Consider the following 22,682-nt stretch of genomic DNA (forward strand, 5'->3'; position numbering starts at 1 on the left):
CCCCCACCTCACCCCTCCCTGGTTGCAGCTCGGAGGCTGTTTGATTTAGACTGTGCAGATGGGAGCCAGCCCACTGAGTGTCAAGTGGGGGATCGTGTAGACATGCTGTCAGGGTTTGGTGGAGAATACATTGTGGTGATTTAGGGAGCTAAGGGTCAGATGGATTGACAGGCCAGCCACGGGTAAATGATTATAGAGAACCGAGGAGGAGGGAAGGAATCCAGCAGAAGAGGAGAATGAAATTTGCAAAGGTGAAGGCAGTGGGATGGTATGGAGATGGCAGAAAGATAAAGGTTGTTATGGAAGATGAGACAAAATGGAAGAGGATTATTGTGGCAATTTCTCTGAACCACCTTGTTCCAGTCGTCCCTTTAGAGTCCTGCTCTCTCTTCTTAAGACAGCCAGAACAAACCTTTCAACCTAGGTAATCCATTTTCCTTTACTGCCTCTGTCACGCTTTCTTTTCTCGCCATGCAGTTCTTTGGTTTCACTTGTCCTATCAGTATTCCTGCAGTGGTTGACAGAGAAGCCAACATCGAGGTCTTAATCAAAATAATGACTCAGGTTCCTATTAGCTTTCCCAGAAAGAGGCTCTCAGACAAAGACTCATAAATCCAACCCCATTATACAATTGAACCTGTGATGCAGACTGGGGCACAAATAGAGGCGTCATGTATGGAAATGAATTTAATTGGGCAGAGTGAATTACCTTATTACAGCTTTCAGAAGTGATGGTATGAGAGAGGAGAAATTGTAGAATTCCCCAGAGTAACAAATATGATATTGGTGGCTAGAATAACACAAGTGGAGCCGCATAGAGGATATTTGAAACCAGGTGAGAAATGAATTACTGCTAAACCAATAACGAAACCAGAGGCTTCAGATATTCTAGAAAAATATAGTAAAATTAGGAAATTATGATGCAATTTTTAATTTTTTTATTTTATGAATAAAACCTCTTCATTGCACTCTGTTTAAAATAAAGAACCAGACAGGAAAGCAATAAAGCCACACATAGGATTCCATATAAATTAGGGGAGATATTAAAGTCCATGTGTGACCTTCTCTTTGCCTCTTTAATGCTGTCCCCATCTTATTTTTTCTGTCTGGCAAAATTATTTCTTTGTCTCAGCAACACAGAGAATTCCCCTCAGCGTCACCCCTTCTGGACCCCAGTCAGCTCTGTCAAAGAAGCTTTATTGTCCACATCAGTGAATATAATTGGACTAAATTGACCCTCTGTCTAGTGTGTTTCCCAACTGCATGTGTCTGTCGCTATAGTGTTCTGTGGATCGTCAAAGACGCTTCTCTCTGCATTTTGCGTGCGTGCATGAACAGAGGGCCTTGTGAACGAATGAATTATAACCTAGCCCACATGAATTAACAGTGTTGTTTCATTTGTGAAAGATAATGTCACGTGTGAGATGGCAGTGTTGTTGAGATATAGTAAGTAAGTTTGTAAGTTTAATGGCTTCTGGGTAAAAATAGCTTTGAAATAAGGTTTTGTACAACCTTTTCCGCTTCAAAGAAAGTTGTTAATGCTTTTATTTTGCCTTTCATTCTTCTCACCATGAAGTCCTTGGTAGTTCTAACTCAAAATATAGAAGGTTTGAGTGATATGTTTTCTTTTTCAAAATCTTTGTAATCACTTAAAACATCCTAGTCCTGAAAGATTTTATTAGAAACTGAATTAGACTCTGATTTAACTATAAAAGGGAAAAAATATATTCAAATTTTTATTATTTATGGTAGTGCTAGTAATTAAACAAAGAGCCTCCACGTGTTGTATAATGATATTTTATAGCTGGCTAGCTAAACAACCTACAGTAGCTTCCATCAGTCAAAATGTCTAAGAACTAAATCTGGTAAATCTGACATAACTATATTGAAGATCTATGGTCGGCTACTCTGTGCAGTGTACAGTATTTATTAAAAAGCTAAGTAACTCTAAAGTTATATTATGTGTTACTGTTTTGTAAGGAGATATATTCTTTTTCTGGGTTGTTTTATAGATGTATTTGATATGTCCATGGAGGAAAGACTTGTCTCACAATCACAATATTTAGCTGCAGATTTTTTTCCTAACATCTCTCACTGTGGAACAAACAACAGCCGTTGGGCGGACCACAGATGTAGCTAAATGTAGGTTAATGTCAACAGCACCAGCTAATGTTTACTAAGCTGTTTCTGGTTGTTATTGCAGAATTTTTTGATATGTCTATTTGGTAATATTGACAATATCTCAGACACCACCGACCATATTGTGACACCTTGGGGAATTTACGTGTCATTGTACCATTCTGGTTTTGATTACACTGCACAGGCTGTTTATTAAGGGAACATACAGCGTTGGTTTGCTAATTTATTGATTTGTTGCTGAGAGGCTGGCTGCATTTTTAATGAAACCTGGAGGCATGGCAAGCTACTTCAGCACTGGTGCTTTGCTTGAAGTTACATCATACTGCTCTGCTAAGCTTTTGACAGGCTTTTTCAATACTGTTGGAATTTATTCTTGATCTGTGTTCTGTGTTTTTCTTGTCAGTTTCCCCCTCGACATTGCTTCTCCGTGTCTTTGGCATGACTTTCATCCTACCCAGATATTTTCTGTTGCCAATACTTACTTACCAAACTTAGCAAAAATTGTTTATTCTGACTTTCAATGGAATAGCGGTATTTGGCATCTATTGCACAGGTTGTATTTGACAGTCATGACTGACTGTTTTGTGTTGAGGCTGCAAGTCACTGTTTCACCAAAGCTGAGGAAGTTCTCCTAGATGACATTTACATTCTGGATTTATCACAGTCGAGCGGTCGACGTGTTGACAGAGAGGAAAGAGAAACATGTTTCTCTTTCCTCTCTGGATTAGACTCCAACATTGAGCCTTATGCCAGAGCATATCCAGTCTGTTGAAGCATTTCAGAAGCACACCCAAGATTTTACTGATCAAATCATGGTCCTTGAACTGAAAATTCAGTCTGGGAACATTGTGCTTCAGCTGTAGATTAATTAGGTCTATAAATTGCAACTGAAAAGATGGGAAGCAGTGTTTGAACAGTGTGGTATGTTGCAGCTGAGACGCACATAGTCAGGAAAGCAGACATAAGCTGTGTGCTGAGTTGAAAGTTCCTGCTTGACATTGACTGAGTGGCACACATCGTCTTTTCACATGTGAAAAACAATGTGGTTTGATACTGCTCTGAATCCATCCAAAGGCTCATTTATTTGGAGTGTTTACATTTAAGTGTATTGATTTTGTTTCACTTTGCTCTTCCCCGCTCTATACATACACTTCATTTGAATTAACCATAACTGAAATAGATGGGGCATGAAACACAAGCATCCAAGCACACTTGAACTGACACAGCATCCTCAAGTACTGCGGGTGATGTAAGTAACCAGGCTGTCTGTATTTGTCTCCTCTTTATGTCTCGGTGATGTTGTGATTGCAGTTTCTTGCAGGCGCTTTATCTGCTGTGTCAGCCATGATATATTCATTAGGGTTGGATTTCAGAGAGTGGGAGGGGATCAGGTTTTGAGTGGGTTGTAATCCCCATACACTGGCCTAATTTAATCTCACCTACTGTGCCATCCTATTACACACTACACCCACCACACGCATGCAGGCTGTGGCTGGAGGACACCAGATGAGGGGCATGCGAGGCTAAAACAGGGTAATGTCAGACAAGAGGCATGGAGACAAAGGTGGATTGTAAGAAAAAAAAACTACAGAGAAGGCAAATTGATTATGAGCAGCAGGACAGAGATTCAAGCACAGGGAAAGAAAAAGAAAATGTCAAGGAGTAAAGAAATGTCAGACAGCAGTGGAGATGAGATTTAGAGAATGGCTCGCTTTAAGTTTGTCTGGCTGTGTTTACTTGTTTGTGGGCAGCCTGATCTTTCAGAATGCATTAGAGGATATTTTTTTTGCGTGTATCTAATTACTTATAATACATATATAGAATGATAAATGCAACTGTGCATCTCTCTCTTGAGGACATTGTAGCCTGTATTGAGAGTGACAGTACAGATCGATGGGAAACAACATTTTCTCGACCACATGCAGGAGTGTAGAATCCCTCAGCCGGTGATAAAACATGAAAATAGCCAGAAACTGGCAGTTTTAACATTGATCAACTGGGACCATGCACCAACATTATATTATTGCCTATAGATTTCTCTTCAACATAATCATAATCATCATTATTCACGTTGCAAGTAGTGTATTTGACCTGTTTTGGCACACACTCTGTACCCTCTTTCACACTTCGATGGAAAAGATAAACATATTTCACTTTGGCAACTTGTGTCCACTGAGCCTTCTGCTTAGTGTATCTTGGGATGTCCCTTATCTCATTATATCTATTTGGCTAAGTTGCAAATAATTTGCAAGTCTCCGAGACTTTACACAGTGAAATAAGGGTTTATGTAACCTATCCTGCTGTTTTCTTTACCATTTATGACCTACATCTTTCCCATCATCCATCCTCATCTGCTCATAGCCAGAGTAAATTAGGCCATGCTAGCGAGCTACGCACTCCACACACTATCCACCTGAAGAGGATGTTGTCTGTGGATCTGTTCTCGTTAGGCTCTCCTCAATGTGAACTTGAATGTGTGTTTTTAAATCAGGTTGGGTGTTGGGGTTGTTTGAGTTTGCTCTCTGAATTGATCAGGGGTAATTGGGCATGGCGCTACAGACAGCCTCACACAGGGCCCAAGCTGCAATAATGAGACTCTATATTTAGCTATAAAACAGTCTGTTTACATCAGCCATCATGCTCTGTTGCACAGCGGGAAAGAATTGAGCAAATGTGTTTTTGTGGCAAAACTTGCAGGGGCGCACTTTCGTGTCAAGATTTTTGTTGAACTCTGCGCCGAAGAGAGGACCGACAGATGTAGCAGGAAGTGATAAGGAGACACGGGGTGAGGCTTCTTGTTAATATGAGTAAAAGATAAAAGACGCAATCCCCGAGAGAAAACACAGGAGCATCAAGAAGGAAAAATAGATTTATTTAGGGGTGCAGATGTCACACTGAGGGGAAGGAGGGAGACGATGAGAGAGAAGACAAAGAGCAGAGAACAAACCACACTGAGATAAGGAGAGAAGCCAGAGAGAATAGACAGAGGGCCCGGATGTTGTTAACGAGCTTAATGAAGTAATTATACACATAAGCAAAGACTTCATCCTCCAGGCCTTATGTGGCTGGGTGGGGCAGAGGGAGCAGAAGAAAAAGTGGAATGCTGGGGGAGAAAGAAAGGGCGTTTATTATCAGTAACCTTTTAATCATATTGATTGTAGCCTTAAAGTGTGATCCCGCTCGGGGCGACGAGCAGGAAGTGTGAGAGCGCGGAGGTTAGGATGGGAGGACAATGTGGGCAGAGAAAAGAGAGAGTGAAAGATACAGGGAGTAGAGAGTGATGGGGGGGGGTGTAAAGGACAGATCCTGTAGTGATTAAAATGTCAGTGTCAGTGTGTACAGAGGCAGATGCACACCTGCCAAACACACACACACACATCTTCTCGGGCTGTGTACCCAGTGACTCTGTGGCACTAATTGAATAAGAGGAGCACAAGCCCAAACAGAAATAGTAGAAGGATTAAATCAGCATGTTTTCAGCGCTGGGATGACTTTATACTCAGTGGTGCCGTATATCAGCCATCTTTATATGTCCTCGTAACCCCCCCCCCACCCCACCCCACCCCATCTCCTCAGTCTCCTTCCGTCACTCCTCCGTCCAGCGGTCCAGACACTTTGTGTTTTATTTATGACTATGTAGTGAACTCTGTTTTGACCAGCCTGTGGTTCAGGGGGGCGACAAACAACCCAACAGTAAATGTTAGTGACAGGGACGTCACTGGCTGTGCAGCTGTCATACACGTTGTCCTGTTCCCTGTGTGTTGGCCCCTCAACCTGGCTGTGGGGCCCGTCTGCCTCCACAAGTGTCAGAAAATGTGGTTTCTCCTTTCACTTTGAATAAAGGAAAAAGTCTCTGAGGTGTTTGAAAAATGTTGTCATGCAAAATCTGTGTTTGTTTGTCTGGTTGTAGCTGCCATGAGTTGCTGACGTGCCGTGTGGGTGTCCTATATAGGAAGCAGCATGATCAGCAGGTTTTAAGCCATGCTACCGACATGATTTAGATATCTGCCACTATAGCAATATATTTATTTTACTAGAATATTCTGTATGTGTGTGTTGCTCACATATTTGACTGTGGAGCTACATACAAGATTATCAGCAGCTAGCCATGAGCATCTTTGTTTTGTGTGTGTGTACAGTATAGATTGTCAGACCTTGTTGGCCTAACCCTCTATGAAAAGCTCATCAACTGGTAGTTTAGCCACAGGGAAAGGTCACCACAGTTTCCCCTGCATCCCTGTGGCCTCTCTCTCTCTCTCTCTCTCTCTCTCTCTCTCTCTCTCTCTCTCTCTCTCTATTTCTCTATTTCTATCTGTTTTTCTCTCCCTGTCTTTCTCTCACTGGATTTTCTGTCATCTCTCATAACTGAAGCAAAACGGGACGGAAAGAGAGACGAGAGTGCGGTGGAGCCGTGGTCACAGCTGGGGCTCCAGTGTATGGGGCAATACCCCAGGAGAAGAGGAGCGGGAAAGAAAAGATGATGCAGGAGGAGAGGAGCGGGGAGGGAGAGAAGCAGTGAAACTCTGCAAAACAATATAAATAGAGAAGAGATGGAGCAGCATCCTCATTTTTTTTTTTTTTTTTGCTTATTCACTGTCTGTCTGCCTCCTGGAATAGATAATATAAAAGCAGATATACTTGTCACATATCTGAAGGGAGATGACGCACACACACATACACACACATATGCAAACACAGACCTGATGGAACAGGTTGTCTGTTTACTCTCTTTCATATTGCGCCGCGCTGAAAATTGCTTTGCGTTCCGGAAAATGTCATGTCCTTGATCTCTTTGCACCACTACACAAGGGGCTGGAGCTGTGTGGAGACGTGGGGAGGGGGATTTGCAGAGACGAGGGTCTGCAGCAGGGACGTGGCTGTGCGCCTCAGATAACACTGCAGCCTTTGATGGAGCCTGGCCCTCCTCTGTTGGAGAGCACAAGCCGCTCCGCCTCAAATAGATCTCCGCTGTGGACTCCATTGGTAATGATTGGATTTAGTTATGGAGCAGAAATGGTTTGCTGATGATAATGATAACAGATGCGATGGGAGTTAGTCAGCCACTTAGGGTGGAGGGATTGTATCGATGCTGTGCCAGCCTGCAAATTTCCCTTCAGACTGGCAAGTCTCAGGCTTGATAAAAGTTGATGGCAGAGGTTGATAGAATGCTACCTGTAATTGCATTGTGTATGATCTTGGCTGGGTGGTTATAATAAAGATGTAGCGCAGGACAGATGGAAGACAGTGCTCCATAATCTTCTTTCTATAGGGAAGGGAGGAGAAGGCTGGCAGGGAGGGGTGGGGTAAAGGAGTTCAGGGAGAGGAAAGGAAAGAGTTTCATACTGATATAAGTAGTGAGACACAATCAGCAGGGAGCAGAGAATAGAGAACAGAAGCGAAAGAGAGAGGAGTGCAAATAAAAGATAGACTTTCGGCACAGATGACAGTCAGGAAGAGGGAACTCTTTCATGTATTGGTAGCATGTAGACATAACGGGAACTGGAGAAAGGCAGAGATGGGGAAAGAGCAAGAGATGGAGACACGGGAGACAAGATGAAGGTGGAGAGTATAAAGTACAGATAGATGACAGGGAGAGAGAGAGAGAGAGAGAGAGAGGGAATGGGGGGATGGGGTGAGGGGGGATGAACATGTAGGAGGGGGATGGGAGAGAAATATTTGCTGTGTGCAGCTGAGCTGGAGTCAGGAGGTTGTCATGGTGACCATGGGGTGAGAAAAGGAAAGTGAGCCAGGGGTATTGACACCTAGCCCTAGACACACACACACACACACACACACACACACACACACAAGACAAACACACATGTACACGCATGGACACACACCGACGCATACTACAACAAACAAAATGAGTCATGCATAACAATACTGACCTGTTACATCCTAAGTGGACACACTCTCACTTTTTAACACAAACACACACACACACACACACACACACACAGGTGGAGTGTACAATAAGATGCACCCATGTATGAAGCCCAGTGGCCATATCACCATGCAAACTCTGTTTCCCATTTTTCTCAGCTCCATTTGAATGGCAGGCAAATCTCCTTAAACTGACTCGTCTTGCCAGACAATTACCCTAACCATCCCTCAGTCTGCTGCTAGGTGCATGTGTGTGTTTGTGTGAGCAGGTCTCAGCGACTGTGTGTGTGTGAGTTTTTTGTGTGAGCTGATGACACAGAGAGATGAGAGAGGCAGAAACAAGCTGATGAAGAGACAAGCAGGAGCTCCAGAGGGGTGCGGTTTTCTGAGCCAGCGAACTCACTTATATAATAATAATCTGTATTTGTATATCGATTTAAAAAAAAAACAAAAAAAAACTTATATGGAATAAAACTGCAGTTAAAAAGCTCATCTCCAAACTGCAGTTTCTGCTTCAAGAAATGCAAAACTTATCACCACCTTGCATCATAGGGTTCCTAGCTTGTTTAGCAGCAGATAACAGCAGATGGTTTTATACAGTATGAACTGGCTGTAGAATCATTCACCACTGTGGCCTGTTAGAAAGGAGCATTCCTACAGAGAATAGCAAGATGACAATGCAGATTCTTACCTTCAAAATCAATTCACCTTGACTTGAATCATATGAACTTTACTGATATTAGTTCAGCTCGTCTGACTGAAAATATCTTGAATTCACACAGATAGCTGCAGTTAATCTAAAACAATGACTTTTGAAACATAAAAGAAATGAAGTGCAAACACAGCAGGAAGAATTAACGATTTCCATCCTGGACAACAAACAAATCAATAAAAGTGCTGTTGGCACTTATGCTAAAATGTGGGTTTTAATTGTGTCCCAACAGCAAATAGAGATGATGTGATTTTTTTTTATTTATTTCAGTCTCGACACAGGAGGCTGGAAAGTTTAAAGCTACATAAGCTACTTTATTATTTTCTCTTCACTCCTTCTCTCGTTCCTTCTCATCCATACACACACGATCACCCCCTCTCTTAGCTTCCTCTTTCCAGTCCATAGACATCTACTAGAGTTACATCTCCTGCCTCATCCCCAGAAGACCTTGTATTTGATTAGATGAGGACCACTTAAAGGGAAGTGCTGCTTTTGCAACTTTTAACAAAGGTAATGGGATTGCCAAGAAGCCGCTGTCTGACCTGGTTAATAATTCTGAAGATGAGAATCATCAGGTCCTGTGAGTTGTTTTGCTACAACTGTAGTCAGTTAGCTTGTGACATCTGGTTGGTTATGCTCGGGCTATTTAGGTTTGTTGTTGAAAATTTTGTAATCGTTTATATGTCTCTATTTTGCATTGTTGTGATTAATGCAACCGTGTGTGTGTGTGGCGTATGCGCATGGTTGGAACCATGTCTCTCATTTGTTTTCATCCACGTACTTTCTGTAATTTCATGTGTGACTCTTCTTTTGTCTCTGTACAAGCCCAGTATCGGGCTAGAAAAAAAGATCCAGCCACTTTCCCACAGTCGTTGAGCCACTGGGGCCCTTCCATGCAAATGTGTTAGTGAGGCACTATGTGTGACCTTGTCCTGCCAGTAGCTCATTTCCCTGAAGTGGTGGAAAAGACAGGATTACATCCAACCTAAAGAGACCTTGACAAATGTTTCTGGCAAAGTATAAAGCTTAGCAATGAGCTGTCTGCCGGGAAGCTTAGGGGCAAAAATTACTTTTTTGAAATATTATAAAACATATCTGTAGTTGAGAATCTGGAAAACAGAGACATAAAGATTTCGCTGCAAAACAGAAACGTCACAATGTCACAGTAGGAAAAATTTATATTTTTGCTCTGATTTTCAGCTTTTTACCCTGAGACACATGTTTCTCCAACGTCTAACCTGTTGGATGGAGGTCGTAGGTCACATATACATACCCCCCTCTCCTCAGGGTGTGGCGTGCTGATTTTCCCTGTGGGGGTTGGCCACGTGTCCTTGCGTGTCACACGAGTCGCTGGCAGCTGTGTCCTCCATCGCTATATGGGCCACTTATCACCTGACCCAAGGGACCACTCCCTCCTCCTCCTCCTCCTCCTCCTCCTTTCTGTCTGCTCAATGACTGACTGCATAATGCCTCCTCCGACATCACTACCTGCAACAGCCAACAACCCCCCCCCCCTTCACCTACACTCTTCACTTGATGCGACCCAGACACACACAAGAGCACACATATGCTCCCATTCAGACCGGAGGCTCATCAGATAACCTTAGGCTCATACTGATGTCTCCTCTGCTGCTTTACACTGTAATTATGCACGGCTAACTTGAATAACAACGTGACCTGCATGACCATAAAGTCATTTAAATGCTTTTGTTTTGTGCTCTTTAATATACCATGGTATGAATATTCCAGCATCAGCTTCATTGGCCGATTTCCCTCTGGTGCTGTTACATACTGTTTGTGTTGTTGTAGCTGGTTTGTCCTCTCCAACAGTGTTAAGCTGCTGCATCTGGTTTCAGGGCGAACTCTGACAGATACTATACTGATGGCGGCTTCTTTTTACTGGTCTGTCTGGCTCCAGTTTGATCCCCAAAGGCTTCACTAGCACACACACATAAAAACTCCTCTTCACTCGTCTGATCTCCCTCTAATTTTTCTCCCTACGGGATTAATGGCTGCATTCAAACATTTATTTATTGAAGGATCTCCAGCGAGCTGCACTTTCTCTATAGAATGTGTCGTAACAGAGGTAGAGAAAGAAAAAAAGGTGGCAGTGAAGGTCAAAATGCACATCAACATAAGAAGAAACACAAGCAAGGCTGTTGGCTCCAGAGGAGCGGGGGGGGGGGGGGGGGGGGGGGAGCTGACTATGAGAGATAAAGCGAGAGAGAAAGCAGTGACTGTAGGATGGAGCAGGAGATGTAAAAGGAACCATGGGAGGGGAAAGAGAGAAGGTCACTCGTAATAGCTCTTCCACATAATTTCATAATGTCATGATTGCCTCTCTTTACACAGGCTAACAGTGTCTTTATAAGCTATGTTCATCCTCACATGTTCCTTCTGCAGCGCATAACAACATGCCTGTGAGGACGTGTTTGAATGCACCGCATCTTATATCTTCTGCATGACACCTTGGGTGTGTCTGTAATTAGCGCGCTTTGTGCTGCAGGCACACACTCTGACTGATGCTGCTGCTAATGAAGCAAATGATACCCACAGGCTAGAGTGCAGCAATGTAGGGTGAGTTTATGTTTATGTGTGTACATAGAGAATACATAGGTTTCTCATTTAGTATACAAAAAGATTTGATTGGTTTCCTTGATGAGTGTATTTATTTTTCCAATGAGAAGCGACAGTCTGGTTTCTTTCTCTCTGTGTGTTACCGGATTCAGCTTACAGGTGTATTGAAAAGAAATTGAAGAAGAGATTCAATATTACACTGTCAACATGTTGGACCCATTTAACCGTCTCATACTAAAAGTCTCCCGTCATGATTCTATCTACCCAAACATTTTTTTTTTAATCTCTCTGTTTCTGGATACCGTACATCTCCATGTCCTGTTACCAACTGACTGACAGGCAAACCACAAGGAAATTACATTATCAGCCGCTTACCTAAGTGAGCAGCAGCTAACATGCTAGAAGCACAGAAGGCTAGAGGCAGCACTCCATCTGCAAGACTGGTCCCATTATCTGACAAGAGAGATTAGCTGACCTGCTGACACACAGCCTGATCTCTACTGATACACACACGGACTCGTGCACACAAACACACACACTTACAGGGAATCTGATACACGATTACATTAGGGTAACACCCCTCTTTTTGATTGTCAGAGAGCTTTTACTGGTCAGTGATCACATAACCAGATCTCTCTCTTTTCACATCTATCATTAGCATTTCATTTTCCTACCCATCCTTTTTCTCTTTGTTCTTTCCATTCCACTTTTTTTCTCTCTTCGTTTTCACTTTCTATTAATTTTTCAGACTTTTTGTTGTCGACTTTGTTGTCAACCCCTCCTTTGATCTCCCGCCGGTCTTGCCCTTCTTTCTCTTAGTCGGTTTTCCTTCCTCCATCCCTCCGTCCCTCCTGCCCTCCATCCACCACTCCTCTCATTCTCCTGTCCTCACGGATGTCTTAATGAGTCCACTCCTTTCTCCTTGAATTATTCACCACTTCTTTTATTCTCCCATTCCCATTGTGTCTTAAGGGGAGAAACATCAATAAATAAATCACGCCAGAGGTAGCTTCTTTTGCAGTCTTGGCAGTAGGCGGGATGACAGTACGTGTGTTTATTGGTGTAGGACGGCAGAGAGTGAGAGTGGAGAATTGGAGAGGACTTTGGAAATATTGTACTTGTGTTTTGTATTTTAGTTGGATACGTCTGTAAATGATTTAACCTTATAAATTTTTGACTAACTTCAACACTTTCTGCCAAGTCTGGGTGTTTCTTCCATCTTATGTGTGTCCACGTGTCCGTTTAAGTATGTGTGCGTGGTATAGATGTGAAGACATCCAGTATTTGTAGTTACACATGAATGTGTGTGGCTATGTGTGTGTTTGAGGGGCGGCACGTCAACGCGCACCAGCAAATGAGTGAGTGTGCGTACGTGCGTGCGCATATGTAAGCGATACCGCAAACCTGTTAGTGTCCATGTGTGTGAATAACCGATTTGGTATGTGAAAAGGAGGGGGGGATGATATGTGGAGACCCTGTTGTCATGGCAACCAGGATGGAGAGAGTGTGGGCGGTTTGCCCTCACGGCTCCTCTGACAACCTTTATTTTCTCCGGCTTTGTGTCACTCCAATATTAACCCCTAACCCTTGACAAAACCGGTAGGGGGCTGGGTGAGGTGGGGTCCTCGAACGACGTGCAGGCGTTGGAAGCTGCGGGAAATATGGCATGGGTTCTATCACTGCATCTGTGGGAGTGGGAGTAGCAAAGTATCTAACGGCCGAGCTTATGCTAATAGCGGTATTGATAAATGTGCTGTCTGGGTAGCCTGATTCCAGATAAGCTGTAGAGCTGCAGCTTTTTTTTTCCACTGCTAAATTTTCACTTGGAGTTGACCATGGATCATCAGTCTTGAAGCACATGTCACTCCGCCTTTTAAACAAAGAGTAACGGCATGAGAGCAGTTTTGGTTTCCCACTGTGTTGCACAGCAGCTTTTCTATTAAAGTTGTAAATATTGAATTGATAGGCTGCACTGTCTATTGTCCAAGCCAGAGTGCTACCACAGCACTTTATTAAATTGAGAAAAGGCTTTGAATATGGAAAACAAGACAAGCAGGGGGGGGGGGGGGGGGGGGGGAGTGACTATGAAACAAATTGTGAAAGGTGATTGTTGAAGAAAGCTTTTAGTGTCAGTTACCAAGGGTTTGAGAAGGAGAAGAAGACCAATAAAAAGATGACAGGAAAATGGGCTCTCATTGTTCTCGGACAGTTCTTATAAGACTCGGCTCATAAGTAGAAACACTGAGAAAATGAGGCTTGTATGAAATGCACTCCTCGCCATGGTGAATGATTAAATAATGTGAATAAGTGTCGCGGAGCAGACAAGAAACAGGTAGCCAGTATTATTTCACATGATTTGTGGTATTTTTCTGCTGTAGTGACAAAGTGGGTTTGAGACTTGTCTCACTGCAACAGGCTCATGTATTAAGTATGACCCTGCCAGAGAGAGGAAGAAGGGAGGCGGGCGAAGGAGAGAGTCAGACAGCCACACCAAAGACACCAGGTATAGATGGACAACGTCAGTCTGAGACCAAAGCAAATGTATGGTGAAGGGGTGCAAATGAATTATGAATTTGGGTGAATTTAGGGCAAATTGTGCCGACAGGAAGGGGATTTCTATGAATAATTCACTCTTTAGGGGGCCCGATCATCAACCCCCCACCAGCACCACCTTGTTCCTCAAACCCCCCTCCTCACTTATGCTATCCATTGACCCTCATAATCTCTCACTGCCCTTCTCCTGTAACGCCATAACTCTGTCAGTCCATTTGTCTCAGTGAGTACTCTCTTTGTTTATGTCGAAATCACTACCTTTTCGCCGTCCTTCCGTCTGTCTCTTTTCAACCTGATGTTTCTCCAGACAGACGAACCCTGGGGGAAGAGGAGGGGGTAAAGGGGGGCATGTATTCGTTTATTTTACTCCCCCCTCCTTCCATCCCGCGTCCTCTCCCCCTACACATTTTCACAGCTGGAGGTAGTTAATATTTAAAAGCAAGGCATGACAGGACGCAAGACCTGCACACATGTTTGAACATGCACACACACACACACAAACACACAAACACACACACACACACACACACACACACACACACACACACACACACACACAAACACACAGTAGAATCCAGTAGAGCAACACATCAGATCAAAGTACATTGAGGCTTTCAGAATTGATATTTGCAATATACTCGCTGTGTCGAGAGAAAACATACCAGGCTACATTCATCAACACATCAGCTCCTCACACAGATGCATGAGGATATGAAGCCAACAGTAAAAGTGTCTCTTGTGTGTGGGTGGTTCAGAATATGTGTGTGAAACTCCGAACATGATTTGACTCTTGAGATTTGATCTTGGGTGTTTTGCCCTCTCACCACACACACACACACACACACACACACACACACACACACAGAGATAAGAGAGCCTGTTCAGCATTTGAAGTCCTTGGCAACGCCCAACGTGTTTACTTAATGCTAATTACTACATTTTGCAGAGGACAGAAGGGTGTAATTTTTTATCTAATGGATGACAAGGTGGATACACATCACAATGGTAGTGCAGCAATTAAAGTCAACTAATGATACGACAGTAACATCTTCATACACGATGTCTGGGTTATTTGTGTTTTTATAAGCAAAACGCCTCAAAGCAGGAACCCATGAATAATTGAAGAGTATTAAAATGGACTGGGTTGATTCGACTTGCTTGATACACGGCCTGCTGGTGGCTAATTTCCCGCAGTCAGGCTTTCTTGCGGAAAAAAAAGAAATGACCACGCCCTCAAATCTCTGCACACTCTACAATTTCACTGTGATTGAACGACTTCTGATGGCGCCCGTCGACATCCCAGCAGTGATAATAGTTTTTAAAAGCACTCAGAAACATTGTGACGGGTCATCTCAGCCCAGCTGCAGGCAGCCATCCCAGGCGTGACCTCTGACCCTGTCCAATGAAGCAGGTAACAGGGCTGGGATTGGATCGTTGACAGCTGCACAGCGGACACCCTGAAGAAGTGAAATCAGGCATCTGCTTCACTGTCAATGTCTCTCACCCCTGTGATAATGGAGCGGCCACAAGGCGACATGCCGTGCGCACAGCGTGGAAGTGTGCCTGTGTGAATGTGTGTGTATTTGTGTGAGTGTGTCTTAGACCACATCAGGCTATGCTATCAGAATGTTTGGGTGGCTGGGTTGGCCCTGTTACATGGCAACCATCCTTACCTCCCTCTCTCTCTCTCTCTCTCTCTCTCTCTCTCTCTCTCTCTCTCTCTCTCTCTCTCTCTCTCTCTCTGTCTGTCTGTCTCAGCCGTTCCCTCACCCAGTCACACCCATGCCAACCCATTATAGTGTTCCCCTTTACTGCTCCTACTCAACATGACTGGAATATTCTGTGGCACAATCTACCTCCTGACTGGAGCCCACTGGACCATTCCCCTTTATCTGTCTGATCTCTTCTGTCAGACCACTGGAGGTGTGTGTGTGTGTGTGTGTGTGTGTGTGTGTGTGTGTGTGTGTGTGTGTGTGTGTGTGTGTGTGTGTGTGTCTGTCTGTGTCTGTCTGTCCGCCTTCCTTACTGTCTGTCCGTCCATGCATTACAAGCTTATTTGTATGTCTCCCCACGAGTGTCTGTCTGAGTGTGTGTGTGTGTGTGTGTGTGTGTGTGTGTGCTGGCTTGTGCACATGCAGCACTGTCCCTTAGTGAATTGTGATTGGCGTCGTGACAAGCCACAGCCCGCCACATTGTTAATCAGCATCCTGTTTCACTCCACTCAGCTCTCCTTTGCCGTCTCCTTGGAAGGGGCCGTGATAGACAAGCACCCACCTTAGATCACATTAACACCAGCACTAATACCCTCACTAGGTCTGCTTTATTCATGTGACTCTGATGGCATTTTGGAGAGGCCGGTTTAAGACCGGATCACTGTAATTGGCCCTCTGTCTCCAGAGAACAACTAAAGCAGCTTCAGTCTGGTGCAGTGAGTGGAAAAGGAGATGCAGAATCAAGAAGTAAATAACACACACTGATTGGAGGAACTTGCACGTTGTATGTTTGTATGCGCGTGCAAGTGGACGGATAGGATTAGCATCACAGCTGTCACCCTTTGTCATCCCTCCTCCTCCTCCTCTTCCTCCTCCTCCTCCTCCCCTCCTTCCACATCTCTCCACTCCTCCCATCACCTCCCACCCTCCCTGCTTTCACTGTACCTCTCTCTTCGCTCACCTCCACCTCTCCCTCTCCTCTGCTCTCCTGCTCAAACCCACTTTTCCACTATTCATTCTCCCCAGAAGCCCTCCACCCACCTAACCCCTCCCTTTCCTCCCTCTCGGTTTGCTTGTTGTGCCAGTCCTCCAACAAGGCAAAGCAAGTGAGTGTAATGGCTCATTTAATCCAAATGCTGTTAGTTTAAACTCCCTTATTAAGGGCTTAGCTCTTGTTTGGTCTTTAATTTCATCTAATTTGGCTCTTTTGATGTAGACAATCCAACATTCCTGTTTCTCTTTCTAAGATATTGTTCAATGCCTTCTCCGTTGATTGACATATGAAATATCTACAGTAATTAACTGGCCAGCCATTACCCACTAGAAAAAAAAAAAAAAGAATGATAATCACCACTCTCCATCCTCTTCTCGTCCTCAGTCTCTTCCATCATCTTCATCTCCTCTCCTGTCTGACCTTTTCACGCTCTCCAAGGTCACCCATCACTCTGGTTTGGCATTCTAAACAAACAGCACCGCGAGGAGCCAAATCTCTTTCAATCAGGCTGCCATTACTGCAGAGCTGCCAAATAAGCTCCCTCACTCTATTGTCGTCATTTTCTTTTGTCTCACATGTACGTCTCAATCATGGTGTGCTATAACAGTTCTTTGTGTGTGATAGCGAGTAGTGTAAACAGTCAGTGGGCTGCGCCACGTGGTGCCGCGGGGGAGGACAGCCCGCATGTTGTGGCGAGGACCGGCTCCAAGAGTACAGATGGAGAACGGATAGACTCCTAGCAGGGGTGGTTTGCCTCACTCACCATGACTGATAGCATCTTTATCGCACACTTATCACAGCACTCTCGCCCAAGTACACTATGATCTGTTAAGTTCGTGCAATGCAGGCCTGAACAGACAACCTAATTATCAAATATTTGTTTGTCTGTCTTGCGTATTATCTGATTTGAGACTTCATCAATCAGCATTTGTCTGTCCACAGCCCATCTGGGTTCTGGGAGGCTCTGGTTGTGGCCCTTCCATATGGGCCTCTGCTCACGGAATTAACCGAATGGAAAATTTTTCCTTTCTTTTTTTTTTTTTTTCATTGTTGGTGTTTTTTGTTGGAGTCCTTATTGTTGACTCTTGATTGGTGTGTTAACTTCATGTCTCGGTCTGTTTATAGGTCTGACCACATGGTGCAGGGTAATTTCTCTCCCATTCTGACACATGGCCCCTCTCTGCCCCTCCCTCTCCCTGTTCCTCTTCTCCTCCCCTCACCCTCTCACCCCCCACCCCCCCACTCTGTCTTTTATCTTACAGAGAGGAAACCAGCAGGAGGGCGTGGACCTTCCTTAAACAAGGAGACAGGGGAAAAAAAAAAAAAAAAACAGGAGAGAAGACAAGAGGGACCAAAGGCGTACGAGGCAAAGCTGACGCCTCCTGGAAGCGAAACATAGCCTCACACTTGCTCAGCACGAGTGTGTGTGTGTGAGGTTGCCCTCTGTGTGCATTTTACTGTACGTGCGTGTGAGCAGGTGGGACTTTGATGGGACAGTGAGCAATGCCTCACACGCAGCGACAGCAGGTTGGCAGTAGGGGGCAGTGCTCCTCCCGCCTCCTCCCCTTCCTCCTCCTCCTATCCCTTGCTGCCCGGCCCAGCCATGCAGCCATACACATACCCTCCAACTGTGAGTACCGATTCGTATCGCACCATTCATAACAATGGTAGCTGAATGTTTCCATGAGGTTCAAATATCTATTTGTTGTGCTAATTACATTGTTGATTCATCAAAGCAGGCTAATAATGATCTTTCATCATGATTAATTAGTGCAAATGAGCAGAATGAGCATGTTTCTCTTTCAGTAGCCTCAATATTCAGGGTTGGATTGTGCTTTTATGCTTGAAATACTACACTGTTTGAGGCCTCTTTGGTTAGCACTCATCTGTGCCTGCGGTGTGTCTAATTACTCTGTAATTGATCCCTTCATTCTGCATTGATTAGTCCCACTATTGATCTGGTTTCCTTGGTGCAAACCAGAATCTGATTGGGGAGTAATTTAATCAACAATTGAGTTATACAACAATAATCCAGCAAGGCTTTTCTTGCTTGGTCTCATTTCTTCCTCCTCGTCGATGCAATATGTGGGCATTAGGAATACAGCTGAGCTTGTCGCCCTGCAGGGAAATTGATCTTCATCTCCTCTGCTGCTACTGCTGGCCTGCCCACAGAGCTCCAATGGAGGGAGAGAGAGAGAGAGAGAGAGAGAGAGAGAGAATATCGTTTCCAGTATTGCTTTTGTTGTTCACTCTTTATCTAAGACTGCTTGCAATGAGTCACAGTCCTTCACCACCCACACAGATTTACAAAAGTGTGTGTGTATACAAACACGTAATCGCACAGGCATAGACACACACACACACACACACACACACACACACACACACACACACATATATTTACCCCATAAATGTTGATGAAATGCGGTAAATCTCTCAAACTAATTCTCGAGGGGACGGGGTGACACGGAGGTGAGAGGGCCGGACAGGATGAAGGAAGGATGATGAGGAGGTGGAAGGAGGAGCAGGTCAAAGATGTAAAAGGTCAAGGTGTCGCATGCCTTTCAATTAGTGAGCCTCTGCCATGTCAGTGAGAGTCAGTGAGGACTGATTGACCAGGATCGATAAAGGAGATGCATTAGAATCTGTGTCAAGGAGGCCGGGGTCAAAAGTTACGCTCCATTGCAGGAGATATTACACTGCTTTATCGTCCATGCATCATAATTGTTGTTCAATTATCTGTGAAACATTACCTCTCTGTTTGGCATCCACTGTATGTGTTTAACTATCTCCTTCTCCTTCTTGTTTATTGCAACTAAAATATTTTTCCCTCCTTGCCTTTCCTCTTTGGACTAACAGACCACATAAGTGATCGTAAGTGCTTTTATCTTTATTGATGTGTATCTGTCTTAATGCAGGTGCTGGCAAAGCTTATTGTGAACACTTTGATTATGCCAGAGAGGTTATTTTCCATCCAGCACACAGTAAAACTCATCTTGCACTCTGATGAATCTGGCATTAGTGCGCTCTTGCAGTGTTATGCTTGTGTCCGTGTTTACTCATCTGTTCCAGAGGATGTGTTTTATTGTGCATTTGTGATTGTACGTGAGGATGTGTGTGTTGTATTGTGAACATGCGCCTGTTCCTGTGTGCCTTTTTCTGCATGTGGGTGTGTGTTTAGCCTCGTTGGCTCCCAGTAGGTGAGATCCCTGCAGGAGCAGGGAAGAGGAAGTGTGAGGAGCTGCTGTCTGTAAAGAGGCAGAAGGGCTGTCAGATCAAAGACACTGGGAAAAATAAAGAGGAGTTAAAGCACTAAGCACTAGCTCCTCTCCTCCTCCTCTGCCAATAATGGAGCAGTGCCCGCAGCCCAAACTTCAATTTGATCAGCTGAGGAAATGGGCTTATTTCTTCTATCAGTGGGAATTCTTTCATTAAATTCCCTCACTCTCCCTATCCGTCTCTTTCTGAACCGTGTTTGTTTTTTTCCCTCTGTCTCTGTCTTGCTTTACTCCTTCTGTGTGCACTCTTTATTTGCTGCACTTCCACCCTTCCCTGTTCGCTCAGCTCTCCGACTCACATCGCCTTCTTCTCATCTACCACAGCCCCCCGTCATCCTATGTCCTCCTTTACCCATTTACCTACATAATGTAAATGAATCTCTGTCTCTTTCCCTTAAAGTCAAATTAAAGACTTTCCCAACAAGTCTCAAGCTGTGACCTCTATTCCACTGCAAACAGCCTATATGCACAGTCACTGAGACTATGTGGAGAAAAAGATTTAAATTTATGTCTATAAATATTGAAAAGCAGAACATAAAAATACGACATGGGCCATAAAGTATGTGTAAGAATCAAACGTGCTGGTTCAATACAGTATTCATGCCACATCCCAGCATGCTGGGTTTTATGAGTCTGTTATCATGGCATTGCTTTATGGCTGTTATGGAGAGTGGTGACAGAGGAAGAGAAACCTCTTCTGGTGGTCATTACTTTTTTTTTTTTTTCCTTCAAAATCCCTGCTTCATTTCCCCACAGACTGTCTCCCTCCGTTTCCCTGTCTCTCAGTCTCACAAGGAGCTTGTGCCATATATCTCTTTTACATGAGCTCTCCCTCTTACATTATGCTGTATCAATTTCCTCTCATCTCAACCCATTTTCTCTGCCTGCTCTCTTACTCTCACTCTTTTCCTCGGCCTACATTTAATTTCATTCTCTGGGGAATCTTTTTAAGTGATATTGACCGAATATACTTATGGACAGCTGTTAAACTATGAAATGAGTGGTATCTCCAGTTATTCTGTGTTGTTTGCTAGGCCATTACCGGCAGCCATAGGGATATGTGTGATAAAGTGGAGTGATAAAGTAAATGTGTGTAGGTTTTTTTTTACAGTAGCATGAATTAGATCATGTGAATGCAGCAGGGTAAAGACTGCAGCACCATTCTGAGTGCATGCATGTCTTTCTACCCAGGTAAACCCTGCAGGTGTGTTAGAGTGCATGCATGTCTGCTTGATAATGTTATGAAAACCCTACCCTTTTTTTTTTTTGGTCCTTGCAGTCAAGAGGCCTCCAATGATCACCACGCAGCCGGAGTCTGTCACCGTCTTTAGTGTTGAAGACCTCGTCATGAGCTGTGAAGCCTCCGGCAACCCTCCACCCATGTTAGTCAGCGCACACACATCCACACAAACAGAGAGAGAGAGAGAGAGAGAGAAAAAAGAAAAAACATGGTTTATCCAAGTCTGAAGATGCTGTATTAGTCATTGAGGAGACAAGCCTTTGGTTATCTTTTTAGACAACTGAGAACAGCGACCTTCCCTCTCCTTGTTCGGTTGACATCTACATATTAGTATTACATGAGAGCACAGCTTCTCCCAGTCAGACTTCTCATTTCAACAAGGGATAAATGTCATTAAGCCCTCGAGCAATCTTTTCAGAGCGTCTTAGCTGCTCTGAAGTGGAAAACTGCTCCGATTGCCAAGGAAGAGATGAATATCGCAATTACACAGCACACGCTTATGAGTCCCACTGGGGCATCTCGTGTAAATTTTGCAGCAGTTCATTTTTGTCCTCAAATGCAGGGACATGCAAGGACATCTTGCATCTGACATCAAGAGCTGCTTTTAAAGGCATGGACATACATCAGTCTTACTGATTCTGTTGTTTTTTCCTTTGCTCAAGTTTCCGATGGACAAAGGACGGAGAGGAGTTTGAACCAGGCAGCGACCCAGAGCTGAAGGTTTCCGAGTACACTGGCTCATTCGCATTCTACACGCTCAGTAATACTATGGACACCATGAAGCAGTACCAAGGCAAATATGTCTGTTACGCATCCAACGAGCTGGGGACTGCCGTCTCTAATGAGGCCATACTCAGCACTGATGGTAACTGCATGCTGATCAATGATTAATCCTAAAGCAGCCACTGACCAGTTATTGAGACAGCGTCATTAGATTTGATCATTTACATCTGAATTCAGTCATGCTGAGTGAGTTTTTTCTTGATCATTTGGCTTTAGCCGTGAGAGAGAAATCACACCCTTTCAAGGAAGATCAGCCAAATCAAACATCCTCTGATATGTTTTCATACAAACAGCAGCACACTAAAGGAGTTACATATCTTTTATAGATGCCAGTTTCAGTGCTAGAGCTCCCGTAAATGCCTTCAAGGTCCAGATTAGACGCGAGCTGTGTGTTGTCGGTTTTATCAGCAATAACAGCAATTTACAAAGCTGTGAGCGCAGATAGCGTATAAACCTTTTCCTTGCCCTGCTTTATAGAGAGCTCATTTGTTAGCAGATGGAGGCTCACACTGAGACCTTCGAGTACCACCACACAGAACATAATTACATGCAATAACATGATAATCAGCATATATTCAGGTACACACATACATGCATGCACACACACATGGTCCCCCTGGGCAAAAGTGTAGAGCACCTCTGTGTATCCATCCACCTGTGTGACTGGCTCTCTCCTGGGCGACCTCCTTCCTTCACAGTTTCCCTGACAACGGTTTCCCCAGAAACGCTCTTCAGTTGATGTCATGTGAAGCACTCTTCAGTGGCTCCTGTGGGGTTATCAACAATGGGAGGGAGGGAGGGAGGGAGG

At 44.2% G+C, this 22,682-nt stretch overlaps 1 protein-coding gene across 3 annotated transcripts in view; it reads left to right on the forward strand.

Annotated features, from left to right (window-relative positions):
* The window catches only part of l1cama (L1 cell adhesion molecule, paralog a), a 38,450-nt gene that overhangs the window by 3,577 nt on the left and 12,191 nt on the right, over positions 1–22,682 (forward strand). For 2 of the 3 annotated variants that reach the window (XM_023427409.2, XM_023427410.2), the window contains exons 2-5: positions 17,836–18,203; positions 19,433–19,447; positions 21,131–21,233; positions 21,754–21,956. In XM_023427409.2, coding sequence (XP_023283177.1) covers positions 18,077–18,203; positions 19,433–19,447; positions 21,131–21,233; positions 21,754–21,956 — 448 coding nt within the window. In that variant the 5' untranslated portion in view covers positions 17,836–18,076. The remainder of the gene's footprint in view (positions 1–17,835; positions 18,204–19,432; positions 19,448–21,130; positions 21,234–21,753; positions 21,957–22,682) is intronic. The other variant, XM_023427411.2, reaches the window with a different exon arrangement.

This window comes from Seriola lalandi, unplaced genomic scaffold, assembly GCF_002814215.2.
Source record: "Seriola lalandi dorsalis isolate HSWRI2012SDOR001 ecotype SW California unplaced genomic scaffold, Sedor1 jcf7180002054861, whole genome shotgun sequence".
Classification (NCBI taxonomy): Eukaryota; Metazoa; Chordata; class Actinopteri; order Carangiformes; family Carangidae; genus Seriola; species Seriola lalandi.